The sequence below is a fragment of the Amblyomma maculatum genome, chromosome 6 (assembly GCF_055883805.1).
Source record: "Amblyomma maculatum isolate TAMU_Amacu chromosome 6, ASM5588380v1, whole genome shotgun sequence".
Lineage (NCBI taxonomy): Eukaryota > Metazoa > Arthropoda > Arachnida > Ixodida > Ixodidae > Amblyomma > Amblyomma maculatum.
Window position 1 is genome coordinate 82,546,847 of NC_139349.1, and position 26,028 is coordinate 82,572,874.

The 26,028-nt window shown below is 46.9% G+C and overlaps 1 protein-coding gene across 1 annotated transcript in view; it reads right to left on the bottom strand.

Annotated features, from left to right (window-relative positions):
• Positions 1-26,028, bottom strand: part of LOC146186118 (CTD small phosphatase-like protein 2) — a 53,019-nt gene that overhangs the window by 16,985 nt on the left and 10,006 nt on the right. The window contains exons 2-6 of the mRNA XM_084607052.1: positions 12,462-12,653; positions 10,798-10,869; positions 8,229-8,388; positions 1,486-1,563; positions 1,025-1,114 (exon numbers count right to left, since the gene is read on the bottom strand). Of these exons, the coding sequence (XP_084463178.1) occupies positions 1,025-1,114; positions 1,486-1,563; positions 8,229-8,388; positions 10,798-10,869; positions 12,462-12,635 (574 nt within the window). The 5' untranslated portion in view covers positions 12,636-12,653. The remainder of the gene's footprint in view (positions 1-1,024; positions 1,115-1,485; positions 1,564-8,228; positions 8,389-10,797; positions 10,870-12,461; positions 12,654-26,028) is intronic.

Consider the following 26,028-nt stretch of genomic DNA (forward strand, 5'->3'; position numbering starts at 1 on the left):
CTGCGCAGCAACAGGGATTTTTCGCAGTGTTTTTAACGTTTTTAACTTGTGTGCACTATAAGGTGTACCGAAAGCAGAACTGCACCGCAACGGTAAGGGTCCTGCAGCCTCTTTCAGCGTGCGGCAGCCATTGAAGCGTCAAAGACAAACTATGTGGCAGAACTCTCGCAGCCTATTCACTGAAGCCTTCCAACGATCAACATGCCTGTCGTTGCACATAGTATGTCAGAGGGGCACAAGAAACGGTGTAATTTGCCGCCCCAAATGTTTGTATAATCACATGTCAGGCAGGTCATGCCTCAACTCTGCGCTACTTCAGCATTGGTTACAATGCTAGTCCCCGGAGTGTCCGAATAAGTGAGCGCCCGAAGCCATCAGCTTAAGTGGCTGTTTGGTGGGGGTCTACTGGCAGTCCAAATTATAGAAATATCTGAATCTACGGGAGCCGAATTGTGAAGTTTTATGCCATTATGATCCCTGTACTTTTTAATTAAGAGGTTGAAGTTGGCCTATATCCATTGCCCACTTCACATACTATTGACAGAGAGGCTACTTTTGTCGAAAGCTTTTAGAAAGCTAGAAAAGGCCAAAAAGTGAAATACAGGTATCACCAACACTGGCAATTTTCACAAGCTCGCTGCAACGGCATCATAACATTTTTTTTAACAGTAGGCACCGGTAGCTCATCCATGCACTTTTCGCCAATGCTTATGTATTCCACGTTGCTGTCGACGTCATCACTGACATCACAAGTCTGAATTGAAAAGTGGAAAAAAAAAAAAAAATACTCCATTGTGAACCAAGAATTTCTCAGTAATAAGTAAGAATTTTGCTGCTCAGCAAACATCAGTCACAAAAGGATAAGACAAAGAACAGCTATTAGGAAGAAGAAGAAATGTATAGAGTCATGCTCAGCATCGATCCCTAGTTTTTCTGCTTACTGCGCTTGCTTCCGCTTCCTCTTGGCAACTTTTTCTACAAATGCGGTTTTAACGAAAGAATACTGCTAATGAAATGAACTCACCGTCTACTGGCAGCGGCTCTTCATTGTCGGCATTTGGGCAAGGATCGACCGCAAGACTTTGGAAGCCCAGCTTCGTATCTGTGGTTGCCTCTGGAAAGTGCAAAATGCAAAAAAAGAAGGGTGCAACAGCAGCACGTTGAAACATCCACCAGATGAAGCCTTCCCTTGGAATCAACTGATTTAGCCCTCTTAGTCCCCTATGTTTAGTGCAGTTTTTCGATCTTCTCTTCGCGGGCAGAGTGCTTTATCTGAGCCAGATCATAAGGTGCACGAGAGAAGCATACAATTATCTGAAGAAAGAACAGCACAAGGTTTAAAACAAGCCAGAAGAAAACAAACAAACAAAGGCATAAAGCAGCGGCCAGAACTGCAACTTTCAATATACAACTATTGAAGACAACACAAATGAAACATACTCAGCGACGGTGCCACTTGAGAATAAGAGTAAACCCACGACGTACCATTGAAAAGCTGGTAGACTGGTGAAAAGAGTGCATCCTCGGGTCCTGAAGGTTCTGTCACCTCGATGGGGCTGTCATCTGGCGATAGTGACGTGCCAATTTCAACAACTGCCCACTGCTCCCAGAGCTACAGCCACATACTACACCAGCAATTTAAGCACATATAAATGCTTCGTATGAGCTACAAAAACAAGGGCGCAGCATTCAGAATGGGTTTTGCAACTGCGACAAGAAACTAGAAATTGAGGTCTCGGAAATCAAGAGTTTACTAATAAGAAACAATTCACAACGGTTTTAAACATACAGTTGAACCCACTTATAACAATATTGAAGTGCCACGAAAATATTATTGTTATGACCAATATTTGTTATAACCGGGCTAAACCAAAACAGCAAAGGAAACATGAGAAACTTGTGAAATTTTATTGAAGAGGAAGCGGCTTACACTTTTAGCTATTCAATCAGCTTAAATTTAATGTAACTGCTTCATGCCAATACTGTTGACATCTCTCTGCAGGGCGTCCAACTGCTGCACACAGCTGAGTGAAAGATGTTTTGGACAAATGATGTCCCACAGGGACTTGATCATTCTTAGGACATCGTGATGTGGTTTGGCTGGCATGGTCGCAGTGTTCGTGAGTATTTATTTTTTTCTTGCTAGGATTTTCCCTCAGTGAGCAAATGTAATTGTTATAACCAAAAATGTACTGTTAGAGCATTGTTATATGTGGGTTATTTTACCATAGAACACATGGCAAAGCTGACGGTGCTACAGCTGTCCATTTTTACATCCAATATATTGTTCAAAGCGGTAATGTTACAAGTTGGTTTGACTGTATATGCAAAAGAAGCCGAAACCTGTATATAGCTAAATAAAAAAGAAAATTTTGCATCATGTTGGATTCACACCCCAACGTACAGCCATAGTTATGCATATATGCACCTAGGTTGCAATGCTGAAGCAGAATGCAAGATGAATAGTGACTGTATGGTCAACGCATATCCGAGAGCCTTAGAATAGTCCTGGGGTCCCTAGAAGATAGTCACTAACTGCACGAAGTACAAGTCGACCAGTGAGTTATAGAAGTTTTTCCCTACGTAGCAGAGCCAGGCTTGTGTTCATAGATCGCAACACGCTCGTGCTGTTCAATGTGCCCTTCTCTTGTGCGTCATACTTTTTTAGCGCATTTGCCGATGGTTCCTGCAGGTTGCAGTGCCGTTACGACAAACCGAGAAAATACCTTTAAAATATACAAAATAATGTTATTTTCTTCATCAAGAGCTATTATAAATGTAAAAACAGAACAATTTATGAGCAACGATAAGGAAAAACCTCGAGCAGGTTTTCTTCTGCTTTCATGGAAGACATTCCTGCGTAATGTTCGGGAGGCGCTGTTTGTATTCGTTGCATGTGCACGTGGGAGCAAGCAAATTTGTTCGCTGCGCTACAGCATCTTGAAACTTTAGCTACTAAAAAGTTTTGTGCTAATGAAGCATTGAGTCGGGAAACTCCATTCGAGCTTCCAGTGCTTTCTGACATTCGTCTCCATGGCAACCAAAGACGCAAGCTCGCTAAGCCTGGCAGCGCAGTAAATTTGGAAGCAATCAGCAAATCTGGCATGTTTTATCGTTAAAATTTGATGCTGCAGGCCTCTTTAGACGCAGCGAAGTTTTGTACTCTTCTCTTTTGCTGTGAACGCAAGACACTGCAGCGGCAACGACGAGTCAGTGAGAAGGTGAACAGCCCCGCTTCGCGGGCCTTTTGAAACTCTCCACACCTCCTCCAAAGAGGTGGCACAGACTGATGGGTGGCCAATTGTGCCCAGGCTGCATTAGGCACTTAGTTTAAATTATAGGTGGCGGGACTGATTTGCATTTAAACTGAGCACTGACAGACCACCAAGCAGTACAGTTTGGATTATCCAGAAATTCAAATTAACAAAGTTTTAATTATTAAGCTTTCAGTGCATAATTCTGTGCACACATTCTCTAACATGCGATAAAAAGAAAGAAAAAACCAGCAAACTTTTAACGCAGTCGCAAGACAGGCTTTTTTGCAACGAGTCACACACAAGCCAATAGGAGGTGAACTAAGTCCACTCAAAGTAATATACAGTACAACCTCGATAATTCGAACTCGGTTAATTCGAAATCCCGGATAATTCGAAGGTTTTCTGCGGTCCCGTATTTTCCAATGTAAATTTGGCCGGATAATTCGAACAGGCGGCCTGCGCCAGCCCGGTTAATTCGAAAATTTGGACTGCCATGCGGCAATGCCTGATCCATGTTTCGCCGCAAACCCGGCGAAATGACGGCCCTACGGAGCCGCGAGGCAAAGCCACATAGTAATGGTGATGATTTATAGGCGAAGCGCCCCAGCCGGAGCACTCTCTGCACAAAAATCGGTCCACAGTGCGCCTCGCGCACCGCCGAAACACGCGCCTGCAGAGGAGAAGACGTGCTTCACTGCAACACGGCGGGTATACCGGTTTTTATCACGTGACCTCGCCCCCACTCCATTTCTTGGTGTGCTTCGCCCACTCTTCCCCCGTGCCTCCGACGCTGCAAGTACGCCACCACCACCGCCGCGCCGGTCTCGCCTGCGCCATTTCTTTGTGTTGTGCGCTGTGGTTAGGGGTCGGCTACTGTGCCGTTTTTTTGGGCGGGACTGTGCAGAAGTGCTAGCTTTGTGACCGTGGCAGTGCAGAAATGCCAAAGTACAAGAATTTAACGCTGCAGCAGAAGTTCTGCTTGATCCAGGAAGCAGGCAAGAGCGCTTGTTCGAAGACCGAGTTGGCCAAAAGGCATGGCGTGCCCCTCTCGACGTTGTCCACAATATTGAGCAACAAGTCAAAAATACTAGAGGCTTACGGCAAGACCTATTCTTTGAAGCGGTCACGAGTGCGGGCTCCCACGTATCAAGATGTGGAAGCTGCTCTGCTTCACTGGCTGCAGAAAGCAAACGCTGCCCACCTTCCCGTCAATGGAACGCTACTGCGGGAGAAGGCCAACGACCTAGCTCTACAACTTGGGCACGAGGAATTTAAGTGCAGCAATGGATGGTTTTGCCGTTTTAAAGAACGCAATAATTTAACCTTTCTCACCGTCTGTGGTGAGAGCGGCAGCACTAACGAGAGCGTTGTCGAGGATTGGAGAAACCACACATTGGCGCCGCTGCTTAGCGAGTACGGTGCAGACGACGTTTACAACCTTGACGAGGCTGCACTTTTTTATAAGATGCTGCCAACAAAAACATTCGCAGTGAAGAACACCGCCATCAAGGGTAGGAAACAGGCCAAGGACAGGATTACTGTGCTGTTCGGCGCAAACATGTGCGGTAAACACAAGCTGCCGCTACTGGTCGTCGGGAAGACGGGGAAGCCTCGCTGCTTCAAAAATGCGCGGCTGCCGCCAAAGGATGAACTCGTCTACAGGCACAATAAGAAAGCCTGGATGACAGGTGCAATATTTGAAGAGTACGTGCGGCAACTTGACCGCAAGTTCGCGGCCACGGGCAGGAATGTCCTATTTGTCGTCGACAACTGCCCGGCACATGGCAACATCCCACATCTCCAGGCCATCAGGATGGTATTTTTACCTCCAAACACCACTTCGATCTCACAGCCGATGGACCAAGGCGTCATTCACCACACTAGGAAGATTTATCGGTACCACCTGCTCAAGCGCATGCTCCTTTGCTACGACAATGGCAAGGAGTACTCCATCGACCTCCTCGGAGCCATATGCCTCATGGTGTACGCTTGGAAACAAGTGGAGCCCACATTGATCAGGCGGTGTTTTGAACACGCTGGTTTTTCCAGTGAAAGCACTGTTGATGCTGATGCAGACCACCCATGTACTACTACTCTTGACGAAGTTTTGTTGAGTGCCGCGGTGGAAGTTCAGAGATGTTTCGTCTATTTGACCAACTCGAGAGCATGACCTTAGGAGCCGCAAACTACCGGACGCGGCAAACCAGCATCTCTGATTACTTTCAGTAGTAATTCAAAATATGCCGAATAAAGGTAACACGTTCCTGCCACGAATTTTTTTGCCTAAGTCTTATTTCTTGGTTTGTTCGGTTAATTCGAAAACCCGCTTAATTCGAAGATTTGTCGCGGTCCCGATGACTTCGAATTAACGAGGTTGTACTGTATAAGCTCAACATTGCATTAGTTTCCCCTGAACATAGTGCAACAGGCATAACAGCTTTGGTGATGATGATGTACCCAAAATCATTAATGGGGCATTTTTCTAGCCCCGCCGGGTGGTGCAGTGGTAAGACGCCCGACTACTGTGCCGGAGTGCCTAAGTTCGATCCCGACCTCGGCGGCTGCATTTCGATGGAGGCGAAACGAAGAGGCGTCCGTGTGCTGTGCGATGTCAGCGCACGTTAGAGATCCCCAGGTGGTCGAAATTACTCCGTAGCCCTCCACTATGGCTCCTCTTTCTTTCTATCCACTTTCACTCCCACCTTCCTCCCTTCCTTTACGGTGCGGTTCAGGTGTCCACAGAAACAAGTGTGACAGATACTGTGCCTTTCCCTTCCTGCAAACCGATTATTATTATTTTTCTACATACGCTCTCACATTACAATACTTCATGCAAGAATGCACACAGCCTTTCCTTTGTATTTAGAGAGGTAGTACCATGGTCATAAACTCCACAGCAAGGATAGCTTGTTCGCTCCTATACCGGGTATCCCATTTAACATTAGGCAAATATTAATACTGGTTTTGCATATTGAGTTTAACGTCCCAAAGCGACTCAAGCTATGAAGGGCTCGGATGTAGAGGGCTCCAGAAATTAAAATACATAAAAGCCTACGTATAATATGAGGTTGTAGTGCCGGAACACTAATGAGCTGCAGTCCTAGTTTGCAAGAAGGCATGTCTCATCTGGAGTGTCAAACGCGTACATCTCTGCATTCCAGCACATTCCTTTGCTTCTGAAGTTGGTGTTTTTTCTTTGGTCTAAGAGAGAAAACATCTGACCAACAACTAGGAACGCTGCCTAGTGTTTCAGACTGTCTATCGCTATCGGATATCAGCGAGCCCCCTATTTCCCACACTGAACATGGCCGAGCACCAGGTGCTCGCTGTCGATTTTGCAACCAGAGCCCACTTCACTGTCATCGCCCCATGACTTTAGCAGCAACATCAAGCACAGATACATTCATGCGGTGGTGCACTTTCATACCTTGAGTGTTCTCATCAATGCAGGAAAAATGTATTAATGCGTGGACGTTAGAATGATCAATATAAAGGAATCTTATGGCTGCCGTTTGTCAGTCGGATGTCATCATGTCGAGGGGGTAGACACAGGAGGCACGAGGGGGGAGTATGAGAAAATAAAGGTGGTTTGGTTTTGTCACAAGCTGCCTCACATACAGAGCGGAAGTTACGGGATCTCCCCGCTCCTCCGAGCATACTTCGACATGCCTCTACGGGGTAGCGACCAGCCAGCGTGTGTCTTTGACGATGGGTCACAGCGCAACCAGCCGAGAGTATAAAAAGGCAGACCACAGTGCGCTCTGGGGAGATGTAGTCTCTCGAGCAACGCTCGTGGCCACTCGCTCTGGGAAAGCGTCTTTTGTTTTTCATCAAGCCTGCAATCAACTCATCGTTTCTCTTCATCTTGTACGGCCGCCGCTAGCAATCAACTCTGCGACTAAGACGCCTCATCGAACAAGAAAGCCGTGAGAATTCCTTTTTGCCACAGACTGTCAGTTAATTGAATATTGTTTTTGCCTTTCTTTAAACTCTAATCTGGCTTAATATTTTAAGCTGTGTTTTCTGTGTAACTTTTGCCCTACTTACTATATCTGAAATACTTGTTTTGTTATCTTTATAGTCTTCTTTTATCTCAGTGTTTTGCTCATTGTCGGGTGTTTTTCCCTCTAGTCATATACAGAGTCGTCTTTTATCACTACCGTGCCGAGGAGTTTTTTTTTTTTCTTTTTTTTTTCTATCACTATGCAGTGTATGCTGGACTACTAGCTAATTGTTTCTATAAAAATTGACTTTCTTGAACTTACTTCTCAGCCACACACCGACACACATACTTCACGGGTTGACCGGCCTAACTTTTAACTGTGTCCTCAAACCTCATATGGGTACGGCAAGTAACCGTAAAGGGAATCCCGCACCTCTGTTGACCGCAAAGGCAAGGGTTTGTGACAGGTTTGTAGGGTTTAGTGTCCCAAAGAGACTCAGGCCATGAGAGACGCCGTAGTAAAAGGCTCTGGAAATTTCGACCACTTGGGGTTCTTTTAACATGCACTGACATCGCACAGTACACTGACGCCCTAGCTTTTCACCTCCACCAAAAAGCAGCCACCATGGCCGGGATGGACATATAAAAAATTTGAACAGAAACAGTAATAGTATTAGAATAGGGAAATGAGATCGTTTGGAAGCAGATTTTTCCAACTGCTTCAATGAAATACTTGAAATGAAATGAAATGAAACACACACACACACACACAAAAAAAAAAACCACATCCCCACTATTTTTCCCAATGGGGTGATCTCCAGTCGAAGATTTTGCGTGCCTAAAATGTCACACAAGTGCAGGACCAGTTGTGGCACACAGTTGTCAACAGCATGGTAGAAATTTCACTAACTATCCGTCAACATATTTTTGATCATCGGCCAATGTCAGCTGCGACACCTGGTGTATGTCCACTACACTTGTTGGGTGCTTCTAGCAAATACAAGAAATGTGTCGCAATGCACACACACCTGTCGCAAAGATGCGTGCCTTCTTGCAGCACTGGCGGCCCGGCTTCTGTCGGGTCTGCTGAATACACCGACCACTGGTAATGAGACTGGTGTCGCTGTCACAACCACCGATGCCGCTAGGATCCCTCCGCCTTTTCAGCAGCCTCTTTTCTTCATTGGTCTGGAGTGGTGGAAATGGCACACGTCAAATTTGAGAATGAAGCTCATTTATCGTGCTTGTAGTTCAAGCTCGAAGTGCACCTCATGTGCTGAACAGTCCAAAGAAACTTCAAAAAGTGTAATCACGAGATGCAGTATGTCGAAGAGTGTTGCCAAAGAACAGAGAACATGGACAATTAAGGCGCCGAACAACCATGTCCTCGAAACAAGCATCACCAGACTGCCTTCAACGTAACAATAAACAGAGTGTTAATATTTAAATCCAGCAATAATCCACAGTACGGCCTAACCTTTACTGGGCTGGAAAATGCAGCTTTACATGCATGTTTTTCTTTTTCTTTTTTTTCGTAAATACCTAACGAGGCAGCCATTTAATGCTTTTTAAAGTATCTGGTTGAAAATGCTACAAGAATACAATAAGAGCATGAGGACCACTGTGTACCTGGCCACAGAGATACCGCGGACAACTCCTTCCGATTCTTTTTCTCAGTAAGGATTTATTCTTTGCATCCTTCTGCGTTTACTGCTTCTAGGACAGTAGAAATTGAAGAATCGTCCCACCATCTTATCCAAGTTTAAGACGTTTACAATGGCATGGGTTCGTTGACACTGTTTCGAGGAAAATGGTAGTGTAGCATAACCCTCTAGAATCCAAGCCAACAAGTCGTTGTTGACGCAAGCATTTTACTTGCAAAATTAGCTGACGGTAGCGAAGCGTATTTCGTTCTGTCTTCCCTAGCATATATAAGCCCCGTTTTCGAATGATGGTTTCTTCAGGAACCACGCTCGGAACACTACTGAAACAGGTCTGCTTAAATTTGTCCTCAGTGTCCCTTTAAAATGTTTGTGACAGCAAGTGACAGTGTTGTTAACGCATACACGACCAAAGTTTCTCCGACCATATATTTTTGTTCTCTGACCCGGACAAAACTTGATCGCAGTCAACAAACTAGACCTCCAGCAAATTCAATTCTTCACAACTTTTAAACTAACAGAGTTTCCCTGGAGAGAAAGTTGGTGCCACCATCTAGTATGCGAGTTTTTTTAAAAGGCACTTTATCCACCATGGGGATGCAAGGAAGACAAGGCTAGTTACTTGGCTCGGCCCTAAAACGTAATTATGACTGCAAAAATATAAATCTTTGCAAAATATACATTGCAAGGAAGTGTTTAACAATTAAAATGCGCTTAAGCAATATCTGCTGAAAATTCACTTGAGACTCGAGGGCCAAGCAATAAATAAGCAGAAAAGCAAGTTGGGCATCAACGAACACCAAATTTAATTTACCCATATGAGAAAGGGTATTCTCTTCGAGTCACCAAATTATAGCCAACCATCGAAAACAATATTTTTAGTTTAATGAGTATACTATACTAGAGCAAATATTCTTTCAAAAAATTTGTTAACACTTCAAATAACACACTTTAGGAGCGTCTGTTTTGCATTGTAAAAAGTAGAAACATTTCTACGTCGTCTGTTACTGCAGGTTCACACAGCATGACTCAGCTTTCCAACCTAAGCTGTAATAAACCATGAAGATAGCAGTTCACAAGACCATGGACTTTGCTTATTATCCAGAGCAGCTCATCGATTCGCCCTTCGCTGCAACAGCCTGTTGGTGCACATACACAGTAAAAAATAAAAAAGGTAGGGTGAAGGCGTTAATTCTTTAATATTTGAAAGCTAACTGAATTTACATATTGAACATGTGTGCTCTGTTTTCACAAATAAGGCAGCTTATTTTCCCACCAGCCATAATAATTTATTAATCGATGCAAAGTTTTCGCGGAAGCGCGCACCGATGAGAAACAAAACATTTCCTTTCTCGGTCATACAGCCAGGTAAAAAAACAAAGGTGGGTAAGCTTATGTGCAACTACGTGCGAAATGATTGACGCTCTTAACAGCAAAAAGCAGACTACATTTGTGAATTTTGCCACACACAAGCGCAGTTACTGCCCCTGCGCATTCATTACGGTCACCATATACTTGTTACAGTGAAATCACTGCAGCCTTCAGATGATTCCGATCTCAAATGAGCTGCGTGTGTTGCCTCCGCACCCTCTGAATGAAACTAAAGTTGCATTCAATGCTTAGCTCTCAAGCCTCAATAAGCCCATATTAACATACTTCTGGCAGTGGATGCCGCGTGGCACAAAAACATTTAATGGAAGATTGTAGCAGTCACAAACTCCATACAACATGGCACATTGAAATCTGCTCGATCGAGCTTACAATACTGTGAATTTTAGCATTTTCAAAAAGATGCCAAGTAATGTTCACGAACCCTCCACCCATAAGCGTTTGATGGCGAATAGCATCTGGAGGCAACCACAATATCTCTTTTCTCTCGTAAAAGTCTTAGTGTAATCAGTCTTCTCTACCTTGCTACTCAAGAGCAAATCCTTACCATTGAGTTCTTCTTCCTCAGTGGGCTAGTGAACTGTTGCTTGTCCAATTTCCTCATGGCTGTGAAGGAGCCCTGAGAGATGAAAGTGAAAGGAACAGAATTGAAGTGCATCACTGGGACATATCCAGCAAACCTTATGCCAGCAGTTGATGAAAACAACAGCAAACATAAGCGTCAAAGATATTGCTAAAATATCCCATCAAAAGCAAGTCAGAACCAGCTATTGGGTGCTTTCACTACCGAGGATTTATGCGCTTGTAAATGTATGCCATAGCCCTGACAGACTGAACTTTATGTGCCAAAGGCACACATACATAGTGCGCTCTCCATTTTCCATTACTCAGCGGTTAGCGAACCTCAGCCATGCTCAATGGTGTTTATTTTAGCTTGTACAGGGTCGTCCACTTCTAGCTATAACACGGTCACTGCTTTCAAAGCAACATTGCGCCCGACGTAGGCATATATCGATGCAAAGCGATGCAAGCACAGAAGGACCCGGGCGTGTTGCTTCACATGGCCTGCCACTAAGCTATATTGCATGGCCGAGTCGGACGCAGTGACGCTTTGAAAGCAGTGACCGTGTTATAGCTAGAAGTGGACGAGGCTGTACATAACTTACAGCGCAAGTTACTGACATTCTAGTGGAAATTAAGAAAAAGAAATTGGCCTGAGCAGGACATGTAGTGCGAAGAGAGGATAACCGACGGTCGCTAGGAGTAACAAACTGGACTCCAAGGGAAGGAGAGCCTAGCAGGGGGCGGCAGAAAGTTAGGCGGGCAGATGAGGTTAAAAAGATTGCAGGTATCAAGTGGATGCAGCTAGCATAGGACCGGGTTAGTTGCAGTAATATGAAAGACCTTCGCCCTGTAGTGGGTATAGTCTGGCTGATGATGAATCCATAAATAGACGCGAAATTCATTCGTGTGTTTACGTTCATTTTTAGTTCAAATAAATTAATCCTTAGTGTCACTAAGTACAGCTTCGTTGCTGCTGCAATGAACTGTGTTACCTCCTATGTCATGTGAAAATGACGTATTCTATGTTTTCCGAAATGATTAGTCTAATAAGAAGCAAGCATCTTTTACAAAATACCAAGTAAAATTTGGGGCGCATTAGCTCCACCTTTAAAGATACGACATGACGGTGTTAATCGCCCAAGTCTGTGGCTCCCGTCTGCTGCTCCCCTTGTCAATCTCCGTTCACATGCACGCACTTTGCTACAAACCTAATCACTAACCCCTTAATAGGCGTCTCTATTATCTCACACATAGCTTACAGTCGTAAGCTCCCACATTATGAGAAAGACCACTCAGCATAAATACATAAAGCCCAGCTTTCAACAAGCCATACGAACATGTCCACATGGCCTATGGCTAGTATATGTCTAAGGTCCTGGTGGTCCGAATCACATCTGTCCCATCTGGACATACAGGGAACATAATACAGTTGTCCACAAAACGTTCTCACAAATGAATTAAACCAATGAAGGAACACTTTTTGAAAGGCAAGGTTAAGGCTTTTCCAATTACAGGAATCCATCAAGAGATCTATCTAAAGCACATTCTATGCCTTGCACATCTTGGTGTGGATCGATGTTCAACTGCCCGACTCAGATACAGCTTTGGTACCACTGGCATCTAAGTAAGTATTGGTTTCATGCTTACATTGTTCCCCCGGTTCTCCGAGGAGCCCCGCATTCCCTGGGATGCGTGGCACCTGGCCACATTGGCGAGGTCAGCCCGATGCGTCCTGTGCACCTCATGTGTGGTGACGGCTGCTGCGGCAGGCTCGGCCCATTGGTGGCCTTCGCCTGCTGTGCGACGGCTGCCTACTGGCATGATGGTCGCATGGCTTCCCTGCAAAGCGCAAGGCCAGCAGCAGCACGTATTAGCAATGAAAGTTACTGCAGGCAAATGTTTTTTGGGTCTCGATGCAAATGGGGGGGGGGGGGGGGGGGTGAGGGGGCCATATACTTATATATAGCAAGAAAATCAAAAGCATTCCCATCCTTCATGAAAAATTTCTCGATTTCATGCCTTGCTTGTCTAGCAAGTGGCTTAATAATGCACGGTTCGTGGTGAAAAACAGCGCATACCGACACCAGAGAACGAAAAGGAAACACCACAGCACTTGCAGTGTTTCCTCCTCATTCTGTCTGGTGTCTCAGTGTGTGCTGCTTTACATCATGAATCTTCACCAACTAGCCCAAACATCTGCCTTACTAGAGTTGATTATGCAGGACATCTGCATCCACACACAACAAACTGAATGCAACATCTGTTCTGGCTATGCATTACCGATTTTGGCTTACTACAAATGTTATCCCACATTCAAGTAATTGTCCTCATGTCCAGAAAAACCTCCATTTGTGCAGTCACAAGAAAGGTGGTGCATGCTGCTGCAACTTCATTTAGTCTGTGTATTGGTGTGCCATTTTTCTGGATGTACCAGCTGTCAAGGCAGGCGAGGATGTCATCGTATTTATCTAGAGGCATGCTGCTATCCATAGCCCCCCCCCCCCCCCCCCTTGCATGGCGAAAATGCTACAGGGAAATGAAAACGCATCAAGCCTAGAGACACTGAATAAGTTTCCTAAGCAATGATGAGTGGCGTACACCACTCTCATTCGGTACAGTATATAACTAAAGCCCCACCACGTACAACAGCATTCTTAGATCAAAAAACAGCGCGGCTACTTGGGACAAACAGAGAAGGGAGAATAACGGACAAGCGCTGACTAACAACTGAAGTTTATTCGAAAAAAGCACAGGTAATATACACTTTTTTTCTTCAAGAACCAGGACGCATGCGCTCCCAAACAAGCATCAGTCTAATCATGGGAATCCAAATATACAATCTCAGTGTCATGCAGAAGCACCGATGGCGTGAGCACGCCATCGGTGCTTCTGCATGACACTGAGATTGTATATTTGGATTCCCATGATTAGACTGATGCTTGTTTGGGAGCGCATGCGTCCTGGTTCTTGAAGAAAAAAAGTGTATATTACCTGTGCTTTTTTCGAATAAACTTCAGTTGTTAGTCAGCGCTTGTCCGTTATTCTCCCTTCTCTGTTTGTCCCAAGTAGCCGCGCTGTTTTTTTGATCTTGCAATGCACCAACTAGCTCAGATTTCCGTTCTTCAACAGCATTCTTGTATTTGCAGAGGGAAGTGAACTGACATCCTGGTTTAGCTATCCAGTCAACCATCAACCTCTAATAAGTTTCTAAAGGATACTTCTTACACATATTTCTGAGCGTGAATTAAGAACAAAATATAGGTATTAAGACAGTGCAGAATGATGACCTAGAAAAAACATATACAAACAATTCAGCCAGTTGGAATTGCTTTGCATACAGAACTGTACACAATGAATCATCACATTATTTTTACAGCATAACACCTGTATGACAACACTTTTAGCACGACATAACACAAGCACTCCTCATATCTCTTCATTCACTTGATACCAACAGACTGCACTAAATTATGCTTCCATATTCCCCATGTATGTTGTGCTTATGTGGTCGACTGGTAGACTGTTGCTTAGCAAAGTTATCTAAATGAATGTTGAGACTGTTTATCTGTGCTGTATACTGTGGAGCAGAGTTAATATACAGTGCTTTGTTAGTGGAAAACAGCAATGAGTGTCAGAACACTAACAAATGCCAACATAGTAGCTGTCAATTTGTGTGCATAGCAATCTCACGCTATTGCCTATCTTCTATACACCCATGCAATATACATTAGACCAATAATGGCGCAAAATGTGCCTGATATAGGCCTCAAGTGACAACAACTCAGCTTTGTCCAACAGCCAACTTGGATTAATAAACTCCTAATCTGATATTGCACAGGTAAGTGGTATTGAACCAAGTTTAAAAGTAATTCCCCATGACAAGCATAAGTGTCCCGAAAACATATGATCGAAAGAAAATGAGTAGGCATGTGTGGTCCCACTAGCCAATTTTATGTACACGTGAGATCACTGTGATGTAAATGATAACCGTGGTGCTGTTGTTGGGTGCAACATGACTCTGATCTGCACCACTTTTGGTAACAGCTTGGGAGCATCTCAGCATGTATCACATAGATGCATAGCAATGCATTTCAGAACAACAGATCTTGATGGCTACACATATGCTCGTAAAAGACGGCAGAATGTACTGAGATTATTAATACCAGTCACATAACTCAAATACGAAGTAAATGTGCACTTGACAACAAAGCTCACAAGATACCACCACCAAAATTAGTTTCAATATCCTTGTACAGAGCAGTGTATATAGTGCATCTATGGCACCTCTAGGCAAACATCCTGAATAGCTCACTAAATAATCTCAGGACTATACAATGGGGAGCATGACATTATAGAACATAAAATTGCGCAAACGACAAGACAAAGGATGGACTATACATATTTTTGACGTCATGCTATTCTTCATTCAAATTTTGTTATCCGTGACATTCCATAGTTATCATTACTAAATGTAGACATTTCAACATGATGGTACACACAAATGGGTGCCGCTGCTTGGCTGGGTATTCAAATGGTGCTTAAAAAAGGAAAAGTCATGCGCGCATATAACAAAGCATAGCTAAAACGAACGATCAACCTGACCTGCAGGCGCCTATATACACCGTCGCCAGCCGATACGCGAGTCGAGTCCCTGGTCGATCAACGTAGTCCACATGCACACGCTTTCGCGCCAGTGCTCTCTCCCTTCTCCCCGGCGCGTCCAGCCCATCTTTCTTCCCGAGAGAAAACCGAGAACTGCTGGCCAGGCTGCGTGGCGCGCGCGTCCCTCGCCCCCAAGGAGCCCCCGCCGCGTGCGCGCCAGCGTGGGCGGCGATCAATACGCACGACACCGCGATTACGCCCTGGGCAGCGTCGCCGCCGGGGGGACCTCTGCTACCCATGGCCCCGCGTGCCGCGCAGTGGGCGGCCCATCGCACTTCCGCGGATGGCGGCGTCAGACCGCCTGCTGTCGCCGCAGCCGCGTGACCGCCCGAGATCGAAGTTGTTTCGCTTCGCGCCCTTTCCCTTCTCATTTTCTCCCCTCTTCCTATTTCTCCACAAACTTTCCTTTCTCGCCCGGTGCTGTGACTCCATACGCGCAGCTCTAAACATGGCGTGTGAAACTCGAGAAGTGACGCTAAAGGTGTTCGGAAAATGCTTGGGGCACGTAGGGTGCCTTGATGCGCGCCCGCTCTCCGCTGAGAGCGGGGGCTACGTTCAGTTCGCGTTCAGTTCGGAACGCTGTGATTGGTTGGAACTTGGAAGCACGTCCGCTCAAAGCCTCTCAGAAGGTGCCGTGACGTAAAAGCGTTCAGCTCCGAGGCTTTAAACGGAAGTGCTTCCAACCAATCACAGAGCGTTCCGAAACTGAACGTAATTGCGCCCGGGGGGCTTATTAGCAAACCATATCCCGTAGGAGCACTCGAGCAGACGACGCTCTGGCGCGTGATTCCTCTGAGCAGCGCCACCAAGCGACAAATAGTGGATATATTGTCTAAACAAATAAGAACATATTTGAAGCCCACCGTTCCCGTCGTTTTGGTGGCTCAATGGATTAACACCACGCATCTCTTCACTGATGCCACTTAAACATGCGTTCGACTCCTGTGTTTTATTGTTTTTTCTGAATATTTTTTTTTTTTTCAATTGTCTTCACTGTAATTATATTCTGCCTTCAGTGAGCGTAGGTTACCTTTAGGTTGCGTTTATAGACACCTTTAAGTAACAATCGGTATGACAACAGTTACACTAAGCAATTACCTTTCCCACAATCATTTCATGCCTCAGTGAGTGTATGTTACCTTTAGGTTGCGTTCACTGACATCTTTCAGCAACAATCGCCCTTTACAGTGAGTGTATGTTACCTTTAGGTTGCGTTCACAGAGATCTTTCAGCAACAATCGCCGTTTAACTCGCTGAAAGCGTCGTCTGTTCCAGTGCGCCTATGGGATATGGTATGGCAATACGCGCCCCGGGCGCACATCGAGGCACCTATAGTGTTCCTAGTAGAGGCACCCTAGGAGCACGCGTCGCGCAGCGCCAAGTTTTCTTTTTTCTTTTTTTTTTTCTCGGCGTTCGTCGGGTAGCGCGGTCAGGAAATGAGGAGGCATTGTCGAAAATTAACAAAAAAAAAAAAGGGCAGAGAGTTCATACAAGTATTCGCATGGCGTTAGACACTGAGAGAAAAGGCCTAAGCAACATATCATGCAGAAGCAGCTCTGTCGAGTTAGTCCCCGGTTCCCTAGTGGGAGACGTAATTATAAAATCAAATTTTCCGAGATCACTGCAGAATCTGTACTGGAGAAATGAGTAAGCCTGACCGTTGCTACCCCGCCGGGGTGGCGCAGTGGTAAGACGCCCGACTACTGTTCCGGAGTTCCCGGGTTCGAACCCGACCTCGGCGGCTGCGTTTCGATGGAGGTGAAACGAAGTGGCGTCCGTGTGCTGTGCGATGTCAGCGCACGTTAAAGATCCCCAGGTGGTCGAAATTACTCCGTAGCCCTCCACTACGGCTCCCCTTTCTCTCTTTCCACTTTCATTCCACCTTCCTCCCTTCCCTTACGGCGCGGTTCAGGTGTCCACAGAGCAAGTGTGACAGATACTGCGCCTTTCCCTTCCTGTGAACCAACCAACCAACCAACCAACCAACCTGACCGTTGCTGTGTTGTCCGCGAGATGTGCCACGAATGACATATACTGCGCCTTTCCTTTCCTGTAAACCATTTATAGAAGGCCGGTGTAGTTCAACGGAACGCCGGTTGTGTTAGATAAGGGGCGCGCGATGTACCGTGTGCAGCAGCAACGCTCAGGCTTGCGCATTTTTGCTTTGCAGATTCTGCGGTGCTCTCAGAATTTTTCAGACTGCAGTAGATTGACTACTTCTGTTTACATACTTTCTAACCATTCCCAACCATTTGTGCACGCAAATCGCGCCCTTTCCTGCTCGTTCACGTTCAAATATTTCAAATTTCCCGCCACCGGAAGGCTTGCCTACGTCACCGGAAGTCGAGTACCGCATTACTAGCATTACCACCTTAGGACGTCGACATTACCCCTCCCGGCTATTTCGACGTCGATTGACTTAACTGGCTCCAATTTATTTAATATTAGCCCACATCAACCATTCTATCACTTGCACACCTTTCCTTGACGCTCTATCCGTTGGTACCATTCGTTTTTCTGATACAGTCAAAACTCGATTTAACGAAAATCTCGATTTAACGAAGGTATCCTAATTCCCCCTCAGACGCTCATAGGGTTCAATGCTTTGACTAACCCGAAATAACGAAACCGATTCCGTGATCTGTCCCGATTTAACGAACCTTTTTTCGAGAAATAAAGGTGAAAAAGTGTTAATTTTTGGTCTATTTTGTAGACAGCACCCCAAAATTTACAAAGTTCACCGACTTTGGCAGAAAATAAATTTGTAGTCCCCTCGGGCCTTTCTTGTCGAGTAAGAATTTTTGTTGTTTCTTTTCATACGCGCTAGCGGCGCCGGTCGTGGTGTTGGCGCTACCCACTCGAAAGTAGCGCGGGGGGTCATGACGATGACCATACGGACCCCCAAAGATTGCGCTAGTTGTATGATTACCAACTTTGGCGCCAATTTGTCATTAGCTGTGTGGCTTGCCGTCCCGTCGGCGGTATTTAGGGAAGATTGTTGCGCCGCTAGCCGAACCGTCCTTTGGGTCGGTGCTACCGGCGTGAATTCGTCACGCGCAAGTGCGACGAAAAGTGAAAATGGTACGTGCTAACCGATACGACCGCGATAAGCTAGTACGGTTTATGCGGATGCAAAATGCATTATGTTCAATGGGTGCTCAGTCGCGGACTTGACTTTAACACTTTTAAAACTAAAGTACTGTTTAAGCGGGTACGTTTTAACGAGGTTTTACTGTAATCGAATGTACTGAATTATGTGCCCAAGAAATGCCTCATTCAATTTAACGAAGTTCTCGATTTAACGAAATAATTCACGGCTCCCCTCAACTTCGTTAAATCGAGTTTTAACTGTATACCAACTAGTTCCTCTTTTACAGCGCCGACGAGGTCGTGCCCACGCGAAGCCCGTCTACATAACCAAACAGTGCTTACGCATTAATAGGGTACATTCCAATCAGGTGGAGGCCAGCAGCGAGATTACCAGAACCTCCTGGAAGTTGTTCCAGTGGCGACAGTCAACTCTTCTGGTGACGATATCAGGTGGCTCCCCGCGGTAGCAACGGAGTTTCAGCATCAGCCATAGTAAAAAGAGTCCCGGCCAAATTGAACCGGATTCGCCTTTCCGTCGAAGGGAGATGACACCTGTTGTTCCCAACTTTCGGCATAATTATACCCCGCGTGGTAATGCACTTGCATTTGCTCCGCTGAAGGTTCGCGGTCTCTCACACCCGCGCAAAGACGGGCCGGGTTGCCGTGGTTGCCACTGCCGCTGTCGAGGCGCTCCGTGTCGGAACTTCGTGCTCCGGAAATCTCGATCACATGAGAAATCAACTACTAATCCGCAAGCGAGCAGGAGACAAGGAACAGCATTCTGCGGCACTCGATTAAGGCACACAGAAATAAGAGCCACGGTTCAGGTGTCCACAGAAACAAGTGAGACAAGATACTGCACCTTTCCTTTCTGTGAACCAACTATTATCATTATTCTTATATAATACCAGCCACGTATCGGACAACGTGAGTCAAGCAACATGGAGCCGTGCGTGTGCAATGTATTAGCCAAGAGGAGGATGGGCCACAACACGCCACCGGAGCCACTCGCGCGAACGCACTCGAGCCCGAATCCATTCAAGTCCATTTTCCACCACGAAGACCCGCGAGCGAGCAGTGCTACGCTTGTCGCTTCAGACGCGACGCCGAAGAAAAACGGGAGGCGACTTAGCATTTCGCACGCACCAACACCGGCTCCTGTGCAAACTGACGAGACAATCTGTCTCGGCAGCCAAAGACACGACGAATGACGAGCTCGCCGAAATCGGAGGCACAGAACCTGTGCTTAGCAGCAAATCTATACACACCAGTTGCTGTCTTCTAACACTAGCACGCGTTCGATCTTCAAGCGGCTGACGGCGCGCCACTGGCTCAGGTTGATTCGCTGTGGCTGCTCGCTACTTGTCCAGGTCTGCGCAACAAATCAATCGCGCCCCATCATGCGCTAAGGGAAGATTGGGTAATCTGAGGAGTACAGGGTGGCCGAAAGCTTGTATCTCAGGACAAGGCCAAACTCGGTGCGAAAGGCCTTTTCGACCTGGAGTGGACGCAACCATGCAGAAGATGAAGACCGCAGGGTTCGCCGGGCCCTGCCTTTTCCCAGAGGCAGGCGCAGAAACAACGCGCAGTGGGCTCAGAGGGCCCAGGATCTGTTTCTGCGGCGCGTAGGAAGCAACGCTTCCCGTTGTGAACGCGACGCGGCGTGGAAAAAAAAAAAGGCAGCAGTTAGGAAGCGGTGTCGGCGAAGATGCCTTCCTACACCTCCCTCCCTTTCGCATTCCATCGATCCCTCATCTTTCCCTGATCAATACCACTCGCGCATCCGCGCAACAGGGCTCGGCCCCGTCGCGGACAGCTGGCGACGGCGAAACGAGCCCTGCGCGCTCCTTCTCTCCGCTGCTTTCGCTCCCTGCGGAGGTGCAGAAGAGGAGGCCGGGCACACACTTCCACTCTCTTCCCGAGCGAAGCGGAAAATAATGATCGCGCTAACAGCAACGATGCACGTTACGGAACGCGCACGCGGTGCATGGGGACAGTGACGATCAGAGGAAGCAAACGAATCGCTCTTCTCGCCATACTGCAGTGCGACGGGGATGCGATCGTATAGCCCCCTTTCCCCATTTTTGCCGCTGTAGAGCTAGCACAGGGGCCTTGAACAGACAGTCACCTCATTGCATAACCGCTCTTCCGACCAGCTTCTGGATGCCTTTCCCAACCAGATGGACGACCTGGCGACTAGCGGCATTACATGGGATTCATGCAACGATGTTATGCTCTCAAAGGCAACTTGATTTCACACTTTTGGATGTGAGCAGGTTATTGTTTTGCCGAAGCAATCTACAATAGTCGCCACATTGGTTAATAATAAATAAATAAATAAATAAATAAATAAATAAATAAATAAATAAATAAATAAATAAATAGCAGGCGATCGATGGGTCGATCCGACGGTAATGAGTGTGCACGACTCGTTGCCACTCCGCGTAAATCGCCACCCACTTTCCCCAAAAGTAATCTTTTTAGCTGCAAAAAAAAAAAAAAAAAAAAAAAAAAAAAAAAAAAAAACTACCGGCAGGCTTTATTGAAACAATAGTCACAATGCAAGGCAAGTATTTCATCAAAACAGTTGAGAGACTCCGCTTCAAACTGAATCCCTTTTCAGTTATACGAAAGTGCCAGAGGCAGATGATTTCTCTCTGATCAGTTTACTTACTCCTTTTCCACTTCTACACAATTCCCTCCCCTTCAGCTTCCTTATCGTCTGCCCTCTCCATTCTGCAGCTACGTCCGACTGACAGCGGGCAGTCGTCACGTTCCTACGCATTGATCATTCTAATGCACATGCACATTAACGTAATAATGACGATGACAGAAATGAAAAATACGCAAAGAAAGGCGAGGCTTAAGGTAAAGGGCTGAAAAAAATTAAAATAAAAGACCCAATCAGAATGGCCAATGGTGGAAGTGAGAATGTTGCCATGTGGGCTCAGAGCAGTGCATCCCTTGATTCTGGGAGGGACAAGAAAGGACAGCGCGACTGTGGAATATATCGACGTCACTTTGCGCCGCGAGAGGCATAGAACTCTGCGAGCCTGCAGCAAACTTTCTCTTTTTCCAGTCGTCCGTTTTCTTTTTGTTATTGGCGTTGCTGCGCTCTTTTTACACGCTCAAGTCAACGAAAATCCCTCGTCCGCAGGCTGACAGCACCACCCCCGGCGGCAGCTAGCGCACATACGCGCGACAACCACCCTCTCAGCGACAACCGGTCGCCCTACCGCTCTACCGTAGATATACGTATGCTTTCCGACCAACGGAAACGCCACGCTGAATCAAACAATGCACCGACCGGCCAAGGACAGCCTCCTCGCAGCACAGTCATTTTTCCGTCCCAACGGCCACGCCGCGCTGGCGAAAATGACGAAGAAAATGGGCGCCTTTCGGTCCCAAGGGGCAACACCGTAGCGGCGGCCCTTGCGTGTGCTTGTCTTGCAACACGTGGCCCAGTTCTCCTGTTCCGCGAGGGAGGAGTACGGCACAGCGGGTGTGGAAATCGAAACGCCGCTTGCCGTCGCGCGCTGCCCAGACCACGCTCCAAATGTCCCTCCAGGGTACGCGGCACCGGGGAACTGACGCCACAGCAGGTCGTGGTGGTAAAAACGTTCCGAGCGAGTTGCATGGGGGTTGCTTTGGGTCAGTGCCCTCCCCTCACAAACAACAGGTGGAGTTCCTAGTAAGGGACTCCAGTGGCTTCCGCTGCCACCATTGCGCGTTTGACCGCCGTCTTGTGGGCTTCCAGGTTGGAGCAAGTAGGGTGGCCTCTCAGTCCTCCCGGTGGGGTTTGGGTTGGGTGTAAGAGCAGGGTTGGAGGGGCGGGCACTCCCCGGAGAAGGCAGTGTTAAAGCACAATCGCCATGCCATGTCCCGTCAGTAACGTTTATTCTTCGCTTCTGACGTGCAGATTATTATAGACTGGAAAGGTCTGGTCCACGACACGGTTTAAATGCAACAGGGCTTTCGGTGACAATTCACTCCGCCGAATCATCTGCACTTTCGCCCAGATTTCTTCTTCCAAACCAGACTCGAAATTGCGCCCCAAGGCTCGTCTACGTCCTTCCCGTCATTTCGGTAATTACCCGCCGGGGTGACGCAGTGGTTAGGGCGCTCGACTACTGTTCCCAAGGACGCGGGATCGAATCCCGGTCTCGGCGGCCGCTTTTCGCTGGCGGCGAAAAGCAAGGCGCCCGTGTGCTGTGCGATGTCAGTGCACGTTAAAGAACCCCAGGTGGTCGAAATTTCCGGAGTCCTCCACTACGGCGTCTCTCATAGCCTGAGTCGCCTTGGGACGTTAAACCCCAAAACCAAACCAAGCCATTTCGGTTATCAGTCCGGCGGCTTGCTCGCAAATGTCGCGACGCTGAAAACCGGAGTCCACACGACACGATCGCTCGTTTGCCCATGGGTGAAGCTCGAGGGGTGGCGTTTCCGACGACCCGAGCACGTTTTGCGGCTGTTGAAGGTGTGTCACAGCTCAGGCCGCCGCGACTATACACGCCTGCACAGATGCCACGAGTAACAGAGAACATTAATGCGGCATTCCAAAAAAAAAAAAAAAAATTTAGTTGCTGCGATCTGCGAAAACTGAAGAAATTGTTTGATAAGATGCACGAAAACCTTGGGCAAAAGTTAAGAATGTCCAGGAAATCATCCCCAACGGTCGTCAGTACCTAAAGCAAGTCGCCTTTCATTTCGCTTTCAGTTCGAGGCAACGGTTTCAAGCAAAAATCTGCGAAATCAGTGACCGGTAATTACCGGTCGCTTCGCTGCTTGGAACCAGAAGACGCGCGGCCGTGCTTAGGGTTTTCCCGTCGGCGCCGCATATACTTCGGGTGATCCACCCCGTCACTGTATCTGCATGGATCGACTTCTGTGTTTATTTTTCCCCCAAGAGGATGTTATACCTCTTCTCCATGCCGGAGGGCAGTCTTGAAGGGCTGGTGATGGTCGGCCGCGTGAAGGGGTGGAAAAACCGGATTCCCGCAAGTGGTGCGTTCCATTGTGCACGTATGAAGTTGATGACGACTTGCGCGAGTGAGCGCTGAGAGGCGATTGATTAGCGCCCACCCTGTCTGTTTTTATTTTGTTGAGAATGTATGCAAGCTGCGTGACGTATTCAAGAATCAAGGCAGCCTTAATGAATTCACCGAACTGATGGATGGGTGACACTGGAAAAAATGAGTTCATGTGTTCTGATGTTGTACCAATTGATTTGGTTAAGGTTTTTTTGTACTGCCCGAACAGGCAATAAGGAAGAAATGGGTGGTTCATTACGGTGAAAGCTAGCTTATCGAGCTTAAGCTCTGTTGCATGGTTTAGAAGTGACCAAGCAACTATGTAATTATACTTACATGATATATTGCATGCACAATGTACCATATTTGAATGCCAATTATTTGCCCTAATTATTTTCGCTAATAAATTAACTAAACCATTAATTATACTCGCTCTCGCCAGTAGCTATCCAATGACATACTAAACTATATATATATATATATATATATATATATATATATATATATATATATATATATATATATATATATATATATAAACTGCAAATTGTTTACACGAATTAATTAAAGCTAACTATTAACTATCAGAATATAATTGTTCCCCTCGACAGCTAACCAACGCATGGCTCGATAATAATTCTTTACATGTTTGATTAGACTTCACTATAGTGACATAAATACAACTGCGGATGTGGCGCAGTGGTTAAGAGGCTCGGCTACTGAACGAAGTACCCGGGCTCGAACCCGACCGCGGCGGCCGCGTTTCGATGAAGGCGAAACACAAAGGCGTCCGTGCGCTATGCGATGTGAGTGCACATTAATCCCTATAGAGGTGGTCGAAATTCTTCCGAAGCACTCCACATGGCACCTCAGCTTTCACTCTTGCCTTCCTCCCTGTCTTGTGGCGCGGTTCTAGTGTCCAGAGAAGTATGACATATATTGTGCCTATCTTTTCGTATAAACCAAACCAGTACATACATACCTTACTCTAAAAAATGTACAGCGATAGCATAGAGCTCTCGAGCAGTGGCCGGCGAAGCTGATCAGTTCGTGCAGCCGAGGGTTCGAAACCCAATCGCGACCATATTTACTTTATTTCTGTCATTGGCAGCGAAACAGACAACGGTTTTTCGACGGGGTGGAAGACCCAGAGCTAGCGCTCAATAAAAGGAGGGACGCAATTATTGTCATTTTCAATGTACGTCAACCGCGCCGTGGAGAAAGGGAGGGTGTGAATGAAGAAAGAGCGAAGGAGGGTGCCGTAGCGGAGGGTTTGGTTTGGTTTGTGGGGTTTAACGTCTTGAAGCAACTCAGGCTATGAGAGACGCCGTAGTGGAGGACTCGGGAAATTTCGACCACCTGGGGTTCTTGCACTGACATCGCACAGCACACGGGCACCTTGCTTTTCGCCTCCATCGAAAAGCGGCCGCCGGGGCCCATGGTAGAAACATTTATTGCCAATATTACAGAGTGTGGCAGCGGAGACCCCTACATGGCATTTGAGATCTCCCTCCGTGTACGGAGGGCCCTCTTACAAAGTGAAGGAAAGCCCTTGGAGGGCTATCCTAGCGAGAGCGAGTAAAGATCTTGCGCTGGTCCTGATAGAAGGTATACTGGTGACTATAGGTTCTCCCTGTATTGCGGGGCAACATCTGGTGAAGGACGATGTGGGAATGGGGGGCAGGTGAGCAGTGTGTGCAGAAAGTCACCAGGTTTGCCACAGAGCTTGCAGGAAGAAAACTGGGGCGCGGAGAAGAATAGGGTATGGGGGTGTGCGCGTTTGTAGCTTGCGTCAATGAGCATCTTGTGTTATTGTGAGAGTCGGGGCAGGGGGTGCGCAAGTCCTCCTATTTTCGCGGTAGTAGTTAATGATGTCACGAAAGGGCAGCAGGCACTCCCCGACATCTGAGGAAGGCCGTTCCTCCCCAGCCTCGAAAGTAAGACCTCGGAACAGGGAGTGAGCCTCCACATTACCGCGAAGGCCCGCATGTGCGGGTGTCCAATTAAGGGTGACAGATTGTCCGGGTTGCCAAAGACGCAAAAGGCGGTGAGTGTTGGGGGACACTGAATCATTGGAAAAGTTAAGGATAGCCGTTTTAGAGCCGTGAAAATTAAGCAAGCAGAGAGAAGTTCTGCATGATTGCAACTGCTAGTACCTTACGATGGGTGTTTGCATAAGTGGCCGTATCTACATATGCTACATTGGGGTCTTCTAAATATTGTTTCTGTAAGGCTTGCTGCGCCCTGGCTGTTCTGCGTTTCCCGTCCAATTTAAAATTCCTGTTATTAGGCAGGGGGGGGGGGGGGGGGGGGGGGGGGGGGGGGGGCACTAAAAATTTGGAGCGAATTGCAGGAGGTAAAGGGGTGCCTCCAGATGGGAGTCCTATTGGGGATATGTGCAGAAAAGAGAGCAGTGCGCGACCTGCTGGTGT